General features: G+C 45.5%; 2 protein-coding genes across 10 annotated transcripts in view; both read left to right on the top strand.

Annotated features, from left to right (window-relative positions):
* The window catches only part of XB5897957.S (hypothetical LOC495453 S homeolog), a 658,286-nt gene that overhangs the window by 565,616 nt on the left and 71,622 nt on the right, over nucleotides 1-21,048 (top strand). For 2 of the 9 annotated variants that reach the window (XM_041565547.1, XM_041565546.1), the window contains exons 2-5: nucleotides 940-1,006; nucleotides 3,430-3,537; nucleotides 5,159-5,248; nucleotides 6,300-6,395. In XM_041565547.1, coding sequence (XP_041421481.1) covers nucleotides 973-1,006; nucleotides 3,430-3,537; nucleotides 5,159-5,248; nucleotides 6,300-6,395 — 328 coding nt within the window. In that variant the 5' untranslated portion in view covers nucleotides 940-972. 9 annotated transcript variants of the gene reach the window in all.
* Nucleotides 49-21,048, top strand: part of LOC121394800 (gastrula zinc finger protein XlCGF57.1-like) — a 31,639-nt gene continuing 10,639 nt past the window's right edge. Inside the window, exons 1-5 of the mRNA XM_041566898.1 lie at nucleotides 49-280; nucleotides 940-1,006; nucleotides 3,430-3,537; nucleotides 5,159-5,248; nucleotides 6,300-6,395. Coding sequence (XP_041422832.1) covers nucleotides 973-1,006; nucleotides 3,430-3,537; nucleotides 5,159-5,248; nucleotides 6,300-6,395 — 328 coding nt within the window. The 5' untranslated portion in view covers nucleotides 49-280; nucleotides 940-972. The remainder of the gene's footprint in view (nucleotides 281-939; nucleotides 1,007-3,429; nucleotides 3,538-5,158; nucleotides 5,249-6,299; nucleotides 6,396-21,048) is intronic.

The following is a 21,048-nucleotide window of genomic DNA, read 5'->3' as shown; positions in this document are numbered from 1 at the left end:
TGCAGAAACCCAAGACTTCACTTCCCCTCCCCCCTCAACTCCAGGGGCGGGGCCTGACGTCTGAGCATCATCATCAGTCATTTGTGTTTTACACAGAAGTGCAGAGCCATTTTAGCTCTATATCTGTCCCTCGGTACAACGAACAGATTCCTCCTCTCTGTGTTGTCTCCCAGAGGGACAAGGGACGGACTGGGAATTGTCCCCTACTGCTCCCTGTAACTCCCTGCAACTCCCTGACATTCCCATCCCCTGTACTCACATCTCCAGCCTCATCTACTGGGTAAGTCATTTTCCCTCCTCCTCCTCCTCCTGTACTGTCTGTGGGACTGGGGCTTAATCCTGCTGCAGGGACTGATAGAGAGGGGAGACTGGGGCTTAATCCTGCTGCAGGGACTGATAGAGAGGGGAGACTGGGGGTTAATCCTGCTGCAGGGACTGATAGAGAGGGGAGACTGGGGCTTAATCCTGCTGCAGGGACTGATAGAGAGGGGAGACTGGGGCTTAATCCTGCTGCAGGGACTGATAGAGAGGGGAGACTGGGGGTTAATCCTGCTGCAGGGACTGATAGAGAGGGGAGACTGGGGGTTAATCCTGCTGCAGGGACTGATAGAGAGGGGAGACTGGGGGTTAATCCTGCTGCAGGGACTGATAGAGAGGGGAGACTGGGGCTTAATCCTGCTGCAGGGACTGATAGAGAGGGGAGACTGGGGGTTAATCCTGCTGCAGGGACTGATAGAGAGGGGAGACTGGGGTTAATCCTGCTGCAGGGACTGATAGAGAGGGGAGACTGGGGGTTAATCCTGCTGCAGGGACTGATAGAGAGGGGAGACTGGGGAGACTGTAGGACTGGGGGTTAATCCTCGATTCAGTGCATCCCTATATATCACACACAGGTCTGTAACATCTGTATAATGTACAAAAACATTTTATTACCCACAGAGAAAATCAGAGAAAAAAGAATACCTGATCCCAATGGATAACTCTGTGGTTCCAGTTGTTGATGGGGGTAAGTAATTCACTAGGCTACAGTTTGGGGGTCTCGCTGCTTGTGTCTGTGGGTCAGTAACACTGGAGTTTAGGGGTCTCACTGCTTGTGTCTGTGGCTCAGTAACACTGGAGTTTAGGGGTCTCACTGCTTGTGTCTGTGGCTCAGTAACACTGGAGTTTAGGGGTCTCACTGCTTGTGTCTGTGGCTCAGTAACACTGGAGTTTAGGGGTCTCACTGCTTGTGTCTGTGGCTCAGTAACACTGGAGTTTAGGGGTCTCACTGCTTGTGTCTGTGGCTCAGTAACACTGGAGTTTAGGGGTCTCACTGCTTGTGTCTGTGGGTCAGTAACACTGGAGTTTAGGGGTCTCACTGCTTGTGTCTGTGGCTCAGTAACACTGGAGTTTAGGGGTCTCACTGCTTGTGTCTGTGGCTCAGTAACACTGGAGTTTAGGGGGTCTCACTGCTTGTGTCTGTGGGTCAGTAACACTGGAGTTTAGGGGTCTCACTGCTTGTGTCTGTGGGTCAGTAACACTGGAGTTTAGGGGTCTCACTGCTTGTGTCTGTGGGTCAGTAACACTGGAGTTTAGGGGTCTCACTGCTTGTGGCTGTGGGTCAGTAACACTGGAGTTTAGGGGTCTCACTGCTTGTGGCTGTGGGTCAGTAACACTGGAGTTTAGGGGTCTCACTGCTTGTGTCTGTGGGTCAGTAACACTGGAGTTTTAGGGGTCTCGCTGCTTGTGTCTGTGGGTCAGTAACACTGGAGTTTAGGGGTCTCGCTGCTTGTGTCTGTGGGTCAGTAACACTGGAGTTTAGGGGTCTCGCTGCTTGTGTCTGTGGGTCAGTAACACTGGAGTTTAGGGGTCTCGCTGCTTGTGTCTGTGGGTCAGTAATACTGGAGTTTAGGGGTCTCGCTGCTTGTGTCTGTGGGTCAGTAACACTGGAGTTTAGGGGTCTCGCTGCTTGTGTCTGTGGGTGAGTAACACTGGAAGTTTAGGGGTCTCACTGCTTGTGTCTGTGGGTCAGTAACACTGGGAGTTTAGGGGGTCTCACTGCTTGTGTCTGTGGCTCAGTAACACTGGAGTTTAGGGGTCTCACTGCTTGTGTCTGTGGCTCAGTAACACTGGAGTTTAGGGGTCTCACTGCTTGTGTCTGTGGCTCAGTAACACTGGAGTTTAGGGGTCTCACTGCTTGTGTCTGTGGCTCAGTAACACTGGAGTTTAGGGGTCTCACTGCTTGTGTCTGTGGCTCAGTAACACTGGAGTTTAGGGGTCTCACTGCTTGTGTCTGTGGCTCAGTAACACTGGAGTTTAGGGGTCTCACTGCTTGTGTCTGTGGCTCAGTAACACTGGAGTTTAGGGGTCTCACTGCTTGTGTCTGTGGCTCAGTAACACTGGAGTTTAGGGGTTCTCACTGCTTGTGTCTGTGGCTCAGTAACACTGGAGTTTAGGGGTCTCACTGCTTGTGTCTGTGGCTCAGTAACACTGGAGTTTAGGGGTCTCACTGCTTGTGTCTGTGGCTCAGTAACACTGGAGTTTAGGGGTCTCACTGCTTGTGTCTGTGGCTCAGTAACACTGGAGTTTAGGGGTCTCACTGCTTGTGTCTGTGGCTCAGTAACACTGGAGTTTAGGGGTCTCACTGCTTGTGTCTGTGGCTCAGTAACACTGGAGTTTAGGGGTCTCACTGCTTGTGTCTGTGGCTCAGTAACACTGGAGTTTAGGGGTCTCACTGCTTGTGTCTGTGGCTCAGTAACACTGGAGTTTAGGGGTCTCCACTGCTTGTGTCTGTGGCTCAGTAACACTGGAGTTTAGGGGTCTCACTGCTTGTGTCTGTGGCTCAGTAACACTGGAGTTTAGGGGTCTCACTGCTTGTGTCTGTGGCTCAGTAACACTGGAGTTTAGGGGTCTCACTGCTTGTGTCTGTGGCTCAGTAACACTGGAGTTTAGGGGTCTCACTGCTTGTGTCTGTGGCTCAGTAACACTGGAGTTTAGGGGTCTCACTGCTTGTGTCTGTGGCTCAGTAACACTGGAGTTTAGGGGTCTCACTGCTTGTGTCTGTGGCTCAGTAACACTGGAGTTTAGGGGTCTCTCTGCTTGTGTCTGTGGCTCAGTAACACTGGCGTTTAGGGGTCTCACTGCTTGTGTCTGTGGGTCAGTAACACTGGACTGGAGTGGAGTCAGAAAGACTTGCTATAAAGCGCATGTGCCCATCACTGAGGTTAAGGTACTGCCCCTGCCCTTCAGCTCCACTGCTGATTAACTGGAATGTCTCCTGCAGGGGATTTTTCTTTTTCTTGCACATTTTAATTTACAAGCTAGTCACCCAGGGCAGCCCCCTATGCATGAACTCTCATATACCTTTATAGTTAATACGGGGCCAATTACACTTGCTGGATTTTAGCCAAGTCCTGGTCTGTGACTGTATGTATCTATTTGTTTCTTAAGATTTCCCAGAGGATGAAGCAGAAATATTACAGATAAAGATAAAGGAAGAAGAATCAGATGTTGAAGATCCCCTGCTGTCAAAAGCAAGCTCATCATTTAGTGATGGGGGTAAGTAGACTGTAACTCTTTGACTAGGGCTTATGTCAGATATCTACATGGGCCAATAAACTGCTGACTCATCTGTCGGCAGCTTTTATCGGCCTGTGTATGGCCACCTTAAAGGAATTGTTTAGTATAAAAATAAAAACTGGGTAAATAGTCTGTGCAAAATAAAAAAATGGTATCTAATATAGTTAGTTAGGCAAAAATGTAATGTATAAAGGCTGGAGTGAGTGGATGTGTAACATAATAGCCAGAACTCTACTTCCTGCTTTTCAGCTCTCTTGCTTTCCACTGATTGGTTACCAGGCAGTAACCAATCAGAGACTTGAGAGGGGGCCACATGGTTCATAACTGTTACTTTTGAATCTGAGCTGAATGCTGAGGATCAATTACAAACTCACTGAACAGTTATGTCCCATGTGGCCCCCCTTATAGTCACTGACTAACTCAGAGTTAGAGAGCTGAAAAGCAGGAAGTAGTGTTCTGGCTATTATGTTACACATCCAGTCACTCCAGCCTTTATACATTACATTTTTGCCTCACTAACTATATTAGATACATTTTTTATTATCTTTTTACCCAGTTTTTATTTTTATACTGGACTATTCCTTTAAAGGAGAAGGAAAGCTAAAGAAGCAGGTTATTGCCAGTAGATTAGCCAAATTAGTACAAGCTATAACACTATATTTACTCTGTAGAATGCTTTACCATACCTGAGTAAACCGCTCTAGAAGCTCTCTCTGTTTGTTTAGGTTAGCAGCTGCCATATTAGCTTGGTGTGACATCACTTCCTGCCTGAGTGTCTCCCTGCTCACTCATATCTCTGGGCTCAGATTACAGCAGGGAGGAGGGAGAGAGGAACAAACTGAGCATGCTCAAGCCCTAGCCCTGGAGGTTTAAGCTGAAAACAGGAAGTCTGATACAGAAGCCCATGAGTACACAATAGAAGGAAAGAAATGTGATGTTTCTTTTGACAGAGGACTCAGAGCAGCATTACTTTGAGGGTTTACTGGTGTATTTATATAGACCTTGCTGATAAAGCTTACTTACTTTAGCGTTTCCGTCTCCTTTAAGGATCAAATCATTCCTGTCCCCCCCAGTTCTACAAGACTTTCCCCCAGAGATCAGAGATTATACAGGACCATTTAGCGAAGCTGCAAATTCCTATTTCTGAGCTGACTCTCTAATGGAACGTTCTGTAGATCCACCAATTAGAGTCCTGCAGCGGGTTACCCTGTTATCCCTGCGGTACCCTGCGGGTTGCTGATAGAAGTTCCGGGTGCGGGTATAGACGGGGGTTGGCGGTTCTGCGGGTTTGGGGGTCGGGCTGCTGTTCTTCTCAATGGCGATTTTTTTCCTGATTACGCCTCTTTACGATGATGTCACTTCCGGTTTACAAAAACAGCACTTCCTGATTCTTGATGGTCAGCGGGTCTGGGTTGCGGATAAGGTACTTGCGGGTTGGGTAGCAGGTCCAAGCGGGTAAGAATGCGGATTGCGGGTACGGGTTCTAAAAAATGGACCCGCACAGGACTCTACCACCAATTACTTATGGGGGGAGCAGGCAGGATTCCGTCAGTAAGTGCAATTTTGTGTTGGTGTGAGACTGACGCACATTATCTGACAGAATTACAGATAAAAACAGAAAAAGAAGAGCCAGACTCGGAAGATCCTTTATACCCCACAGGAAGCTCCGAGGTTCCACTTAGTGATGGGGGTAAGTAGCCAGGGATTATTTTAGTGGCCTGAAGAAGGGAGACCTAATTATCTGTATACAAAAAGGAAAAATAGTGAGAGCACTCCATGGCTTAATAAAAATGTACTAAAATACATTGGAAGTGCTACTGATCTGGCCAAATTAACTACAGACATAGAAAAAAAGAAGAAAAATTGATCAATGCATATTCCCTGGTCCCCTGTCATATCCGTAATCTATGCAGATACATGTATTTACAAAGACAGGGGGTTTTTTAGTTACAAAATTATGATCATAAGAATGATTATCTGTATACTCTGTTGTGGGCTGTTCTCTTTCCCATGGTCAGGCAAGAATCTTCCCCCTAGGTAAGTTAATCCACCCCCCACCCCCATTGATTCGATTTGTACAGAACTCTGGGACCAGCCCAGCGCACAGGGTCGCACAGGCAGAAGCTTGGACCCAATTGAGAATCTAAAACCCCATCAGACCCTCAAACTCACCGCAAGGCATTTTCTCTGCAGCTGAATCTGCTGATATTTTATTTTATTTTCTGTTTGCTTTGCCTCCTGATATACAGAATAAAAGGCATTTTTAGAACTCCAGTTTATGGGATCCGTTATTCCGGAAACCCATCATCCAGAAAGCTCAGAATTACAGGAAGGTGGTCTCCCATAATAAAATAACTCAAATATTTAAAAATGATTTCCTTTTTCCTCTGTAATAATAAAACAAAGACTTGTACTTGATCCCAACTTAGATAAAATTCATTCTTATTAAAGGCAAAACAATCCTATTAGGTCTATTTTATATATAAACTATATTTAAGTTTACGGAGATCCAAATTACAGAAAGATCCCTCATTTAGAAAACCTCAGGTCATGAGCATTTTGAAAAACAGCTCCCATACCTGTATTGGTCTATAGGTTCTCAAACACTTGATGGGGGGACTCCAAGACTAAAGGTAACTTAAGATGAGATTTCTGGTAAATACATCCCCCACCCCCATATACTGATGTACTCATCTCAAAAAAGAAACCTCATTTTTCCTTTTCCTCTTACTAATGTGCAGGATTTGTGGAGGTTAAGATAGAAAGTTTAGTGAATGAAGAACTGGATTCTGAAGATCAACTGAATGAAATTAAGAACTCTGTACTTACTGGTGAAGGTAAGTAAGATTCTGTCTATAGTAACTGCCTTGATCTTTTTGTTTTCTCCCTTTGCACCTGTGGGTCAGTAACACTGGGCTGGAGTTTAGGGGTCTCACTGCTTGTGGCTGTGGGTCAGTAACACTGGAGTTTAGGGGTCTCCCTGCTTGTGTCTGTGGGTCAGTAACACTGGAGTTTAGGGGTCTCACTGCTTGTGTCTGTGGGTCAGTAACACTGGAGTTTAGGGGTCTCACTGCTTGTGTCTGTGGCTCAGTAACACTGGAGTTTAGGGGTCTCACTGCTTGTGTCTGTGGGTCAGTAACACTGGAGTTTAGGGGTCTCACTGCTTGTGTCTGTGGGTCAGTAACACTGGGCTGGAGTTTAGGGGTCTCACTGCTTGTGTCTGTGGGTCAGTAACACTGGGCTGGAGTTTAGGGGTCTCACTGCTTGTGTCTGTGGGTCAGTAACACTGGGCTGGAGTTTAGGGGTCTCACTGCCTGTGTCTGTGGGTCAGTAACACTGGGCTGGAGTTTAGGGGTCTCACTGCTTGTGTCTGTGGCTCAGTAACACTGGAGTTTAGGGGTCTCACTGCTTGTGTCTGTGGGTCAGTAACACTGGAGTTTAGGGGTCTCACTGCTTGTGTCTGTGGGTCAGTAACACTGGGCTGGAGTTTAGGGGTCTCACTGCTTGTATCTGTGGGTCAGTAACGCTGGAGTTTAGGGGTCTCACTGCTTGTGTCTGTGGGTCAGTAACACTGGGCTGGAGTTTAGGGGTCTCACTGCTTGTGTCTGTGGCTCAGTAACACTGGAGTTTAGGGGTCTCACTGCTTGTGGCTGTGGGTCAGTAACACTGGGCTGGAGTTTAGGGGTCTCACTGCTTGTGTCTGTGGGTCAGTAACACTGGGCTGGAGTTTAGGGGTCTCACTGCCTGTGTCTGTGGGTCAGTAACACTGGGCTGGAGTTTAGGGGTCTCACTGCTTGTGTCTGTGGGTCAGTAACACTGGGCTGGAGTTTAGGGGTCTCACTGCTTGTGTCTGTGGCTCAGTAACACTGGAGTTTAGGGGTCTCACTGCTTGTGGCTGTGGGTCAGTAACACTGGAGTTTAGGGGTCTCACTGCTTGTGGCTGTGGGTCAGTAACACTGGAGTTTAGGGGTCTCACTGCTTGTGTCTGTGGGTCAGTAACACTGGAGTTTAGGGGTCTCACTGCTTGTGTCTGTGGGTCAGTAACACTGGGCTGGAGTTTAGGGGTCTCACTGCTTGTGTCTGTGGCTCAGTAACACTGGAGTTTAGGGGTCTCACTGCTTGTGGCTGTGGGTCAGTAACACTGGAGTTTAGGGGTCTCACTGCTTGTGGCTGTGGGTCAGTAACACTGGAGTTTAGGGGTCTCACTGCTTGTGGCTGTGGGTCAGTAACACTGGAGTTTAGGGGTCTCACTGCTTGTGGCTGTGGGTCAGTAAAACTGGAGTTTAGGGGTCTCACTGCTTGTGGCTGTGGGTCAGTAACACTGGAGTTTAGGGGGTCTCACTGCTTGTGGCTGTGGGTCAGTAACACTGGAGTTTAGGGGGTCTCACTGCTTGTGGCTGTGGGTCAGTAACACTGGAGTTTAGGGGGTCTCACTGCTTGTGGCTGTGGGTCAGTAACACTGGAGTTTAGGGGTCTCACTGCTTGTGTCTGTGGCTCAGTAACACTGGAGTTTAGGGGTCTCACTGCTTGTGTCTGTGGCTCAGTAACACTGGAGTTTAGGGGTCTCACTGCTTGTGTCTGTGGCTCAGTAACACTGGAGTTTAGGGGTCTCTCTGCTTGTGTCTTGTGGCTCAGTAACACTGGAGTTTAGGGGTCTCGCTGCTTGTGTCTGTGGGTCAGTAACACTGGAGTTTAGGGGTCTCGCTGCTTGTGTCTGTGGGTCAGTAACACTGGAGTTTAGGGGGTCTCACTGCTTGTGGCTGTGGGTCAGTAACACTGGAGTTTAGGGGTCTCACTGCTTGTGTCTGTGGCTCAGTAACACTGGAGTTTAGGGGTCTCACTGCTTGTGGCTGTGGGTCAGTAACACTGGAGTTTAGGGGGTCTCACTGCTTGTGGCTGTGGGTCAGTAACACTGGAGTTTAGGGGTCTCACTGCTTGTGGCTGTGGGTCAGTAACACTGGAGTTTAGGGGTCTCACTGCTTGTGGCTGTGGGTCAGTAACACTGGAGTTTAGGGGTCTCACTGCTTGTGGCTGTGGGTCAGTAACACTGGAGTTTAGGGGGTCTCACTGCTTGTGGCTGTGGGTCAGTAACACTGGAGTTTAGGGGTCTCACTGCTTGTGGCTGTGGGTCAGTAACACTGGGCTGGAGTTTAGGGGTCTCACTGCTTGTGTCTGTGGGTCAGTAACACTGGAGTTTAGGGGTCTCACTGCTTGTGTCTGTGGGTCAGTAACACTGGAGTTTAGGGGTCTCACTGCTTGTGTCTGTGGGTCAGTAACACTGGAGTTTAGGGGTCTCACTGCTTGTGTCTGTGGGTCAGTAACACTGGAGTTTAGGGGTCTCACTGCTTGTGTCTGTGGGTCAGTAACACTGGAGTTTAGGGGTCTCACTGCTTGTGGCTGTGGGTCAGTAACACTGGAGTTTAGGGGTCTCCCTGCTTGTGTCTGTGGGTCAGTAACACTGGGCTGGAGTTTAGGGGTCTCACTGCTTGTGTCTGTGGGTCAGTAACACTGGGCTGGAGTTTAGGGGTCTCACTGCTTGTGTCTGTGGGTCAGTAACACTGGGCTGGAGTTTAGGGGTCTCACTGCCTGTGTCTGTGGGTCAGTAAAACTGGGCTGGAGTTTAGGGGTCTCACTGCTTGTGTCTGTGGCTCAGTAACACTGGAGTTTAGGGGTCTCACTGCTTGTGTCTGTGGGTCAGTAACACTGGAGTTTAGGGGTCTCACTGCTTGTGTCTGTGGGTCAGTAACACTGGGCTGGAGTTTAGGGGTCTCACTGCTTGTATCTGTGGGTCAGTAACGCTGGAGTTTAGGGGTCTCACTGCTTGTGTCTGTGGGTCAGTAACACTGGGCTGGAGTTTAGGGGTCTCACTGCTTGTGTCTGTGGCTCAGTAACACTGGAGTTTAGGGGTCTCACTGCTTGTGGCTGTGGGTCAGTAACACTGGGCTGGAGTTTAGGGGTCTCACTGCTTGTGTCTGTGGCGTCAGTAACACTGGGCTGGAGTTTAGGGGTCTCACTGCCTGTGTCTGTGGGTCAGTAACACTGGGCTGGAGTTTAGGGGTCTCACTGCTTGTGTCTGTGGGTCAGTAACACTGGGCTGGAGTTTAGGGGTCTCACTGCTTGTGTCTGTGGCTCAGTAACACTGGAGTTTAGGGTCTCACTGCTTGTGGCTGTGGGTCAGTAACACTGGAGTTTAGGGGTCTCACTGCTTGTGGCTGTGGGTCAGTAACACTGGAGTTTAGGGGTCTCACTGCTTGTGTCTGTGGGTCAGTAACACTGGAGTTTAGGGGTCTCACTGCTTGTGTCTGTGGGTCAGTAACACTGGGCTGGAGTTTAGGGGTCTCACTGCTTGTGTCTGTGGCTCAGTAACACTGGAGTTTAGGGGTCTCACTGCTTGTGGCTGTGGGTCAGTAACACTGGAGTTTAGGGGTCTCACTGCTTGTGGCTGTGGGTCAGTAACACTGGAGTTTAGGGTCTCACTGCTTGTGGCTGTGGGTCAGTAACACTGGAAGTTTAGGGGTCTCACTGTTGTGGCTGTGGGTCAGTAAACTGGAGTTTAGGGTCTCACTGCTTGTGGCTGTGGGTCAGTAACACTGGAGTTTAGGGGGTCTCACTGCTTGTGGCTGTGGGTCAGTAACACTGGAGTTTAGGGGGTCTCACTGCTTGTGGCTGTGGGTCAGTAACACTGGAGTTTAGGGGGTCTCACTGCTTGTGGCTGTGGGTCAGTAACACTGGAGTTTAGGGGTTCTCACTGCTTGTGTCTGTGGCTCAGTAACACTGGAGTTTAGGGGTCTCACTGCTTGTGTCTGTGGCTCAGTAACACTGGAGTTTAGGGGTCTCACTGCTTGTGTCTGTGGCTCAGTAACACTGGAGATTTAGGGGTCTCCTGCTTGTGTCTGTGGCTCAGTAACACTGGAGTTTAGGGGTCTCACTGCTTGTGGCTGTGGGTCAGTAACACTGGAGTTTAGGGGTCTCACTGCTTGTGCTGTGGGTCAGTAACACTGGAGTTTAGGGGTCTCACTGCTTGTGGCTGTGGGTCAGTAACACTGGAGTTTAGGGGTCTCACTGCTTGTGGCTGTGGCTCAGTAACACTGGAGTTTAGGGGTCTCACTGCTTGGCTTTTGGTCCAGTAACACTGGAGTTTAGGGGTCTCACTGCTTGGTCTGTGGGTCAGTAACACTGGAGTTTAGGGGTCTCACTGCTTGTGTCTGTGGGTCAGTAACACTGGAGTTTAGGGGTCTCACTGCTTGTGCTGTGGGTCAGTAACACTGGAGTTTAGGGGTCTCACTGCTTGTGTCTGTGGGTCAGTAACACTGGAGTTTAGGGGTCTCACTGCTTGTGTCTGTGGGTCAGTAACACTGGAGTTTAGGGGTCTCACTGCTTGTGTCTGTGGGTCAGTAACACTGGAGTTTAGGGGTCTCACTGCTTTGTGTCTGTGGGTCAGTAACACTGGAGTTTAGGGGTCTCACTGCTTGTGTCTGTGGGTCAGTAACACTGGAGTTTAGGGGTCTCACTGCCTTGTGTCTGTGGGTCAGTAACACTGGAGTTTAGGGGTCTCACTGCTTGTGTCTGTGGGTCAGTAACACTGGAGTTTAGGGGTCTCACTGCTTGTGTCTGTGGGTCAGTAACACTGGAGTTTAGGGGTCTCACTGCTTGTGTCTGTGGGTCAGTAACACTGGAGTTTAGGGGTCTCACTGCTTGTGTCTGTGGTCAGTAACACTGGAGTTTAGGGGTCTCACTGCTTGTGTCTGTGGGTCAGTAACACTGGAGTTTAGGGGTCTCACTGCTTGTGTCTGTGGGTCAGTAACACTGGAGTTTAGGGGTCTCACTGCTTGTGTCTGTGGGTCAGTAACACTGGAGTTTAGGGGTCTCACTGCTTGTGTCTGTGGCTCAGTAACACTGGAGTTTAGGGGTCTCACTGCTTGTGTCTGTGGCCTCAGTAACACTGGAGTTTAGGGGTCTCACTGCTTGTGTCTGTGGCTCAGTAACACTGGAGTTTAGGGGTCTCACTGCTTGTGTCTGTGGCTCAGTAACACTGGAGTTTAGGGGTCTCACTGCTTGTGTCTGTGGCTCAGTAACACTGGAGTTTAGGGGTCTCACTGCTTGTGTCTGTGGCTCAGTAACACTGGAGTTTAGGGTCTCACTGCTTGTGTCTGTGGGTCAGTAACACTGGAGTTTAGGGTCTCACTGCTTGTGTCCGTGGGTCAGTAACACTGGAGTTTAGGGGTCTCACTGCTTGTGTCTGTGGCTCAGTAACACTGGAGTTTAGGGGTCTCACTGCTTGTGTCTGTGGGTCAGTAACACTGGAGTTTAGGGGTCTCACTGCTTGTGTCTGTGGCTCAGTAACACTGGAGTTTAGGGGTCTCACTGCTTGTGTCCGTGGGTCAGTAACACTGGAGTTTAGGGGTCTCACTGCTTGTGTCTGTGGCTCAGTAACACTGGAGTTTAGGGGTCTCACTGCTTGTGTCTGTGGCTCAGTAACACTGGGCTGGAGTTTAGGGATCTGACCTAAGTGACCTGTGGTCAGTTGGTGAAATTCTACTATGGGTTTATGTCCACTGGTCATCTAAGTGTAAGTCTCAGTATAAATACCTGTAATCGTATGCACTTTTCAATTACAACATATGAGGCTACTCGTAGCCTTAATATCAATAAGTTGGGAAAACCCTTTGTGGAGAATAAACTTTGCTGCAGCAACAGGATAATATTCTGTATTAAAATGACTGGAAGGGATGTACAGTATATCTTCACCATTTATAACTCATTGTGAGGTACAGTTGGAACCGGAGCAAAGAAGAGGCCATTATGGGTAGGAGCTGCCATGTTAGAGCACTGATCAAAACACAGTTTGTGCCACAGCCCTCTGGATACAACACAGTGCGGCAATGTTAAAACTATACCAATCTGCTTATTGTAAGGTTGGGTGCAAGTTGCTGGTCCCACTGCCAGGGACCCACATATAACTACATAGAGGACGCTGAACACTCAGAATCTTGTGACAGTGGTTTACTGTGCCAACAAAATAGGCAACGTTTCAGGCTTGCACCTTTAATAAAGGAAGGCTTGATAAAGGCACTAGCCTGAAACGTTGCCTATTGACCCAATAAACCACCGCCACAGAATTCAGAGTGTTGCAATGTGTCCTCTTTACAGCCCTCTGTATGGCATTCACAGTATATTCTGCTTTTGTTAGCAGAGTTCTGCTGTACAATCACATACTTCATAGGTATGGCAGTGCCATGTTCATTTTTAACTAAGCACAATGCTAAGGCAAGGGTTAAACATGAAGTTCTGTGCTACAATACTGCTGTACATGAAACAAACTGTCATTTGAGATAACATGTGAGACAGAGAAGAGGGTGTTTTTCATTTAAAAATGAGGGAAGGGGTAGTTTGAGGGTTGTGAAGTCTGGGAAAAGGAGAAGAGAGGGTTAAATTACAGAGAGAAAGGACCAAGTGGAAGGCAGGAGTGAATGGCAATGGAAAGGAGGAAAGGAGGCAAGAGAAAGCAGAAAAAAGGTAGAACTGGAGCAAAAATAAAGAGGAGGAAGAGGAATTTGAAAAGGACAGAATCAGAGATGAGATCAAAAACAGAAGGGAAGAAGAAAGCAATATAAAAAGAAGAAAAAACTCGTACAAAAAGGCTAGAGAAGGGAAAATAATGAGGGAAGAAGTGAGACATAAGAAAATGAGCAGAACGCTGTTAAAGGAGACGTGGGAAAAACAAGAACGTGCTCATGTATTATACCTGTAGGGACTGATAATATAGTTACCCTTTTTTTCCGGCACTCTCGTACAGTTTAGACAGGGAAGTGGCCTCTAATTTAGGGTTCTGGATACTGAAGTTTATAGAGGGGGAAACTGATTTCTGTAAGAGTATTCCCCTGTAGTTCCATCGTTGGTCTGTATATAAAGCACGTGCTTGTCCTTCTATGAAATCTATCTGGGAAACTGGTGGGACCAGATAATACACTAGTCATGATAGGAGAGCCAGATATGGGATATCCTCTGTAGATCACACTGGGGGGGGGGTATTATTAACACTGCAGAGAAACCTCAATGGTCATGTTGCTCATAGCAACTAATCAGCAATTGGATTTGAACAGTCACCTACCAGTGAGAACAAAGAAACAAAGATCTGATTGGTTGCTAAGGACATGTTTGTCTCCCTAGTATGATAGTTAGTAGGGTAGCTAGTGAGCAGCCTGAGCTCCACCGAGGAGATTTAGTGAGGATTAGAATCCTGTGTGTAGGGACCAAGGGTACATACCTAGGGGTAGAACTGTCCCATCTACGTTTCACTTGAGAGGCCTGAAAGCTTGGGGAGCCACTTTTGAGATTAACAAAATACACTGTTAAATGACTGACCCTGATGAGCAAAGCAATGGATACTTGAATCTATATTTGTGAGTGTATGAGTGACGGTTTCCTATTTCTTGTGCCTCCGTTCTCCCAACAACTCCTATGTGAATCCAGTTAATTACACCTGGCACCCATTTCTTTATTACAAACTGAGGGTTGTAGTTGTGCAACACCCTGCCTCCAACATAAGCGAGGGCCCACTCCTGAGTCACATGCATAACTTGTTGGTAAAGCAGCAACTTCCTCCATGTAACTTACACGCACTTTCAAATATAGAAGGAAAGTGTTTAAAAATGTGTTTCAGGCTGATTTATTGACAAATTCCATCAAAGCGCTACTAGTCCCTCCCATCTGTTCCACTTGCTGCTGCCTCCTTTCCCAGGCTGTGCAGGGGAGCCTGCGGCACTCAGCACTGTAGGACAGGAACCAATCGGCAGCTAGGCTGACCTGATAGGGAACTGAAGCCTGTCTTTGCTTGTGTGGTCTTTATTGGGGCTCCCTATAGATCTATGGTCCTGTCCGTGTATCAAATAAGGGGTGGGTGTGTCCTAATGGTCCCTACCAGAAGCACAGTAGAAGGGGGACTGCCAATCACAGCCCTGCAGTCACACAAGCACAGACAGACGTCCGTTCCCTATGGATAATGGTGCACGTGATTTATCGCTGTAATTTTTAAAATGCGTGTTTCCGACAAGCTGTTCGTTTGGTCCCCAGAAAAAGAACAATGTGAACCACAAAAAACACACGCTACCGCGTTATATAGGATGTTGCCTGAAAGTACTGAGACCCTTTTTATGAGCGATTTTACCGTCAACATGCAATGAAATCTCCTAAAGTAACACCGGAAATAGTAATCTTGATACTTTAGAAATCTCGCAGAAATAGGAAATACATCATTTTTTGTGTCTGTGCCTTGGCGGCCATTCATTATTCGCTGCAAAAACAAGGAAAAAGAAAACAAGCCAAGGAAAAATAACTGGCAAAGTGCAGCAGTGCGCCGGCTTTTATCAATTTCCCTTCACAATAAACATAACTGAAGACGTCCGTGGGATTAGGTGGCAGGAGACCCAGCCGAAGAATGGGAAAGTCTTTGAGAGGAGGAAAAGAATTTAAAAGGTAACGGCTTTCAAAAGCTAATGTTTTTTATTTAAATGTATTGTGTGTTGGGCTGTTTAATGGAAAAGCCTCTGGGTACATGTAACAATATACAAAATCCCCCCCATATATCAGCCAAAGATATTGATTTGCAATGGAAGCATAGTCGGGAATGCTACGGCAGGGAAGTGCCTTTCCTTCTTCCAGCTTTTTCTAAAACACAGTTAGGGGCAGATTTATCAAAGGTCCAGTTGTTTTCCCCAAAAAAGTGAGTTTTTTGAGGATAGTTTTCAGTCAAAACTCAAATTTTTGGTTTTTTAAAAAAAAAAAAAAAATTAAGAAATAGCTGAAATCTGAAAAAACACCACCTAAAATCTGTCGAGGTCATGTAGGAGTCAATGGCAGAGGTCCCTTAAACCGTTTGAAGATGTTAATAGCCTTCATGATGTTTGGGGGTTTTTTATAGTGGGTTTTGCCTAAAAACTCAAGTTTTTTTTTTTTCCTCTGAAAAGAGTTGTTCTATTTGATTCGAATGTTTTACATTCAAGTATTTTAATAAATTAGAAAACGTTCAAGTTGTGAGTTAATGCAAAAACCTCACAAAACTTTGATAAATAACCCCCTAAGTGTTACTGATCCATTTTGATAGGTTGTATATTGTCACAGTACGGTATGTTAGTACAAAAATATGTATACTTTTCATTTGGGTACTTTATCATTATTCACCACATAGAGGGCAGTTTGCAAAATGCATAGAAAAGGCCTCATTTTGCCCATTGCAAGCAATATTTTTACCTTCTGCAGAGATTTGGGGAGTTATTTACTAAAATCTGAAATTTTTTTCTTATTTTTTTTTATTAAACAAAGCTCGAGCAAACTCCCATCCACAATATTGCCTTATTTATCACTAAAAGAAACCAAATAAATCAGATCACGAAAAAAATACTTGATAAAAATCTAACAAAAACCCAAATCGTACAATTTTTTCAGACTTTTCTCCAGATTTTTCCAGGTTGAGCTAAACCCAGCACAGACCATGATATCTTCATATTGTGATAGGGACATCTGCCATTGACTTATACAGTAAATGAACTCGACAGGTTTGAGAAGGCCGATTTTCAGATTCATGCTTTTTGCAGCATTGTGGTATAATAAATAAAAAAATTAGTTTTTGCCCCAAAAAGCCCAGGCAGAAGAAAATTTAGTTTTAGTAAATAACCCCTTGGACTAGAGATGCACCGAATCCAGGAATCGGCCACGATTCGTCCTCTTTCAGCCAGATTCGCCCAAATCCAAGTAACATTTTGTCGCACAAACAAGGAAGTCGAAAATTCTTTTGCCGCTTCTACTTCTTTTTCCTATTTTACATATGCAAATTAGGATTCGGATTGGGTCAGGGATTTGGCCAAATCTTGCATAAAGGGTCTCGGGATTCGATCAAATCATTGTGGATTGAGTGCATCCATAACTTGCACTGACTGGTGTGAATACAGAGTGTTGAATAACCCTGGGGGAACACGTTGGCCCCTTATGAATATGAATTTGATATTTATAAAAAGACATAGAGTTGCGGTCATCTGGTCATGTACAAGGTTACTTTATAATAAAGCAAAATAATCCTTGTCTTATCTATCTATCAATTTTATTTATTTTCACAGCTGGAATCCTTTCCGATACTGAGTGGATAAAGGACTTGGAAGATGGAGCAGCAGAGAACCAGCAAGGCAAAACATTGCAAGTTGATGCAAATTTCCAAAAATCTCCTAATGCTGCCACTTCACCCCGCTGTAGAAGCCCTCAGCCTGGGGGCAGCCATGCTGGAAAAAGAAAAATATTTCCTCTGGGGATGGGAAAGACATGATTATCATGTTGTATAAAACAATGTCTGGCACCAACGAGGACTTACCCTTATGAGGACACACCAGAGTTTACATTTTATATTGGGTTACTGCCTTCACTTATGCTGGTGCCCCATGTTCAGAGGCTGCAAACAGAAAAAATGCAAATGATACACAGATTTGTAATAAAATCGAATCCAAGTGTGTCTGCAGCTCAACCACCTCACACTCTGCCTCCACCACCGCCATCAAATGCCTGAGATCCATATCCTTCTACTTCTCAAGCATTGGACTATTCACAAAACTCAGCATTTACGGATCTTTTATGCACTTGATAATCCACAAATTATACCTCTAATTTCTAAATAGTTTTCTTAAAATGTTCTTGTTGTTTGCACTTTGTATTTGTTCGGATGTTTGCACTAAATGTTTTCACTTTACACAAGTATTTATAATAAATGTTCATATTCCCTCCTGTGTTCCTTCCTTGCCTACATCTATTTCTAGAAATGACGGAGACTTTTTACAATAAATTTTCAAGTATTTTTTAATCTGTGTTTCCGTATTACTTCCTATGTACCTTCCTTGCCTGCGTCTATTTATAAAAGTGACAACATTCCATATCTCCTCCTCCAGCTCCTCTTCCCGCCCGAGGTGTGACGAGTTGAAAAGGGGTTTATTTTCCTTGTAAAAAAAATAAAATGCGGTTTTCATGCAGAATGACTTGCATGTTAAAGTCAGAGGAGAAAATCAATGTGTAAAAGAAACGGATCCGCACACACACACCGATTAATGCAGTCGGGGAATATCCCCTTTTATTCAGCCACCAAACATTCATCAGGATACAATTTTTTGTGCAGTCACCCAATTTAAACCCAACTTCCCACGCCTTCTTTTCCCATCATGCAATTTGCCACAAAAATTAACCCTTATGTGGGATACAGGAAATTCAACCTATATGTAACATACAATAAAGCAATCAATTTTGGTAAGACCGGTTACAAAATGATCTTTTTCTATCTTAAAGTGCCCAAGTGCAATAATTATTATATATATATATATATATATAAAATATGGTATCAAAACATTTTTTTAAACAAATTTTTTTTTAAAAAACCACATACATTAAACAGCATATTGCAAAAATCCATGTGTTGTATTATAATACCCTACTGCCCTTGGGCATGGGAAGTTGGGTTTAAATTGGGTGACTGCACAAATAATTGTATCCTGATGAAGGGTGGGTGTTTCCCCCGAAACGTTGATGTTTGGTGGCTGAATAAAAGGGGATATTCCCCGACTGCATTAATCGGTGTGCGCGGATCCGTTTCTTTTACACATTGGTTGCTAAGGGACCCTGCCGGGTCAACGGAAGGAACGCACCACCAGCTTGCAGGATTGGTGAACTACAGGTGTGCGGTAGGAGAATTGTAATAAAGTCAGAGGAGAGACATTGTGAGGTCCACTGATCAAAAGTCACGCCAGATTTGCAGAGTACCCCACGATGTCAGCTCTTCAGAAGTAGTTGCTTCTGTGCCTTTTTATTGTCCATCCAAATGGGCAAATCATTAGAGCTCTCTCCGAGCAAAAAAGCTTGCTATTTCCCAAGCCTGGGGGTCAGACAGAGCAATTATGCCCATAGATATGAATGCCCCAATCACATGACACTGGGGGCACTCAATGACTTGAAGTTCTATCATAAGAAATTGCACTGATATCTATTATTTAATGAAAGATACTCACCAATGTTATTACTCTAATACTAGAGAATTGTAGTTTGCATTGTACAGCTGAAGTGTATGGTGTAACTATATCATATGGGGTCCCAGGCCAAGTACTGGCTACCCACGTATGATGATATTTCAGGTGAATGTTAATTGAATTCCCATGAAAATCAAATGAAACAATATATAATGGCGTGTAAGTGGTCATATATATATACATATACAATATACATTCTGAACAGCTCTTAAAGTAACACACTGTAATTTAATAAGCACAACATGTAAACATTCCTCTCTGTTTATTAACAAATGTTGGAAAAAAACAAAACAAGAACAGGATGAGTCTTTTATGAAATAGGAAATTTTAACCATAAACATTTTACAATATTAAAGGAAAGCAGGTTGTACAGGTCTCCTGGTACAAAAACAAAATGAAAGTGAATGCAACCTAAATCTCTTCAGCTGACATGGTGACTGATCCATCTGGAGACCTAAAGTAATTTTGTTCTCTAATAGTGATATGTGGGTAGACCTGCAGGTTGAGTTTTGATTGAAATTTGGCCAACCATTGCGGGTTACGCTGGCCATAGATGCACAGATCTTATCGATTTTCGGATCGTGTATGGAGAGTGCCAACATCTTTCGTCCAGCGGAGATCGGTCGTGTGGTCGATCGGACTGGTTTGAATTTGACCTGACCGATCCCGCCGGAGCCCATTGCACATCGTAATCGGATCGTTCAGCCATATTACCCCCCGATATAGCCGTGTGCTTGTTAATGGCATATCGGGGAAAGATCCGCTCGTTTGGCGATGTCACCAAACGAGCGGATCTTTGCGTCTATGGCCACCTTTAGGGTTGGGTGTGGATCAGAAAACAGAAGCACACTTCTCCACTACTCCAGAGATGCATACAAACATAGCATTCAGAACTAGATGTTGTGGGTACAGGTCGGGTGCAAGTTCTACGGCAACAATTTGCGGGTTAGGGTTGGATGCAGGTTAAGGTTTTGCGGGATGTGTTTTTCCTGATCTGCACATCACTGTTCTCTTATTCTCATTCCTTCTGCCAGATGTCTAAAAAGTGCCCAATTTACTGAATTTCATCAGATTGTCTTGATAAATGTTTTTATTTTGTAAATGTTTTTATTTTCCATTTCCATGTATACACAACGTGTAATCTCTTCCCACGTATCGTCGTCAAGGGTATGTCACTAACCCATTTACTCTTTACCCTGTCAAAGGGGTTCACTAGGCTGGGGAGCAGGAGGTCAGATACTAGCTTTTTAGAATTGGGGTCCCATAGTCTAGTTTCAAAGGATAAGACCATGGTAGTGAATACCTTAAAGTCAAATTGAGTTGGAGATAGCGATACAAGTGAATCATAGGATGGTTTTGCTTCTCTCTAAGTTGGATCAGAGTGGGGAAGGTGTCTTCCACTAGTAAGTCTTCCGATCCCTAACCTAGGCCAGTAGTGGAAGTCTGGCAAATGTAAAAGGTACTGGAAATTAAAGTTTCTCCACAAAGGAGTGTTTGGTGAGGGCTGGAAGTTAGTTGGCAACCACTTTAAAGGCCAGTGCCCATACTTTCTGTGGGATTGCCAGCCCAGGGGGCCACTCAGGAGTATCTTTTGCCTTTCTGGGAGCCTGCCATAGTGACATGGAGTGCAGTGAGAGTCTTATATGGGTCTGGATTGAGCCAGTTGTTTATGTAATAACTGGGGGGCACAGGGCAGCATGGTGCATTTCATACATACATTTGGGTAGAAAGATAATTTTAAACAGGTTAACCCTGTCCCACACAATAAGTGGAAGACTCACCCATTGGCTAGTTCTAGCTTTAAAGGTTTGTACCACCGGTTCAATGTTATCTGCACATAATCATCAATATTGTTTGATACAGAAACGCCTAGATATTTAAATTGTGTGACCCTGGATGTCACCTTCTGTCCAGGGTGCCTCAATAACAAATAGAGTGGATTTCCCTTTGTTTATTACAGGCCCACTAAACATACTGAAGTGATCTGCCAAGTTTAGGGCATGGTGTAGAGAGCTATTTGGGTCTGCCAGGAATAAGAGAACATCATCTGCTTATAGTGCTATCTTTAACATAGTAACATAGTAAATTAGATTAAAAAAAGACACGTCCATCAAGTCCCTACTAACCGGACTTCCGACTCCCATCTCTCTCTCTACCAGGATCCTTCCGCTCTCTCCTAAGAGGGAACCTGCTGAACCCCAACTAAAATCCTTAGCGTGGCTGCCTGTTAAGCAAAGTATAACATATAAACTCCTTCTACTAACATTCATATCCCTCACTCCTCTGCTCCTCAATACATTTCTTCTCTTGTCTCACTATACTTTCCTAGTCATCTTCTCCGCTCTTCTCAGAGTCACCTTATCTTCTCACCATCCACTGCCACCTCTCGTCTCAAACCCTTCTATCTTGCTGCTTCTTACCTCTAGAACTCCATCCC

This window comes from Xenopus laevis, chromosome 6L, assembly GCF_017654675.1.
Source record: "Xenopus laevis strain J_2021 chromosome 6L, Xenopus_laevis_v10.1, whole genome shotgun sequence".
NCBI classification, from domain to species: domain Eukaryota; kingdom Metazoa; phylum Chordata; class Amphibia; order Anura; family Pipidae; genus Xenopus; species Xenopus laevis.
Note: the sequence above shows the minus strand (reverse complement) of the source record. Positions and strands in the feature narration are given on the sequence as shown.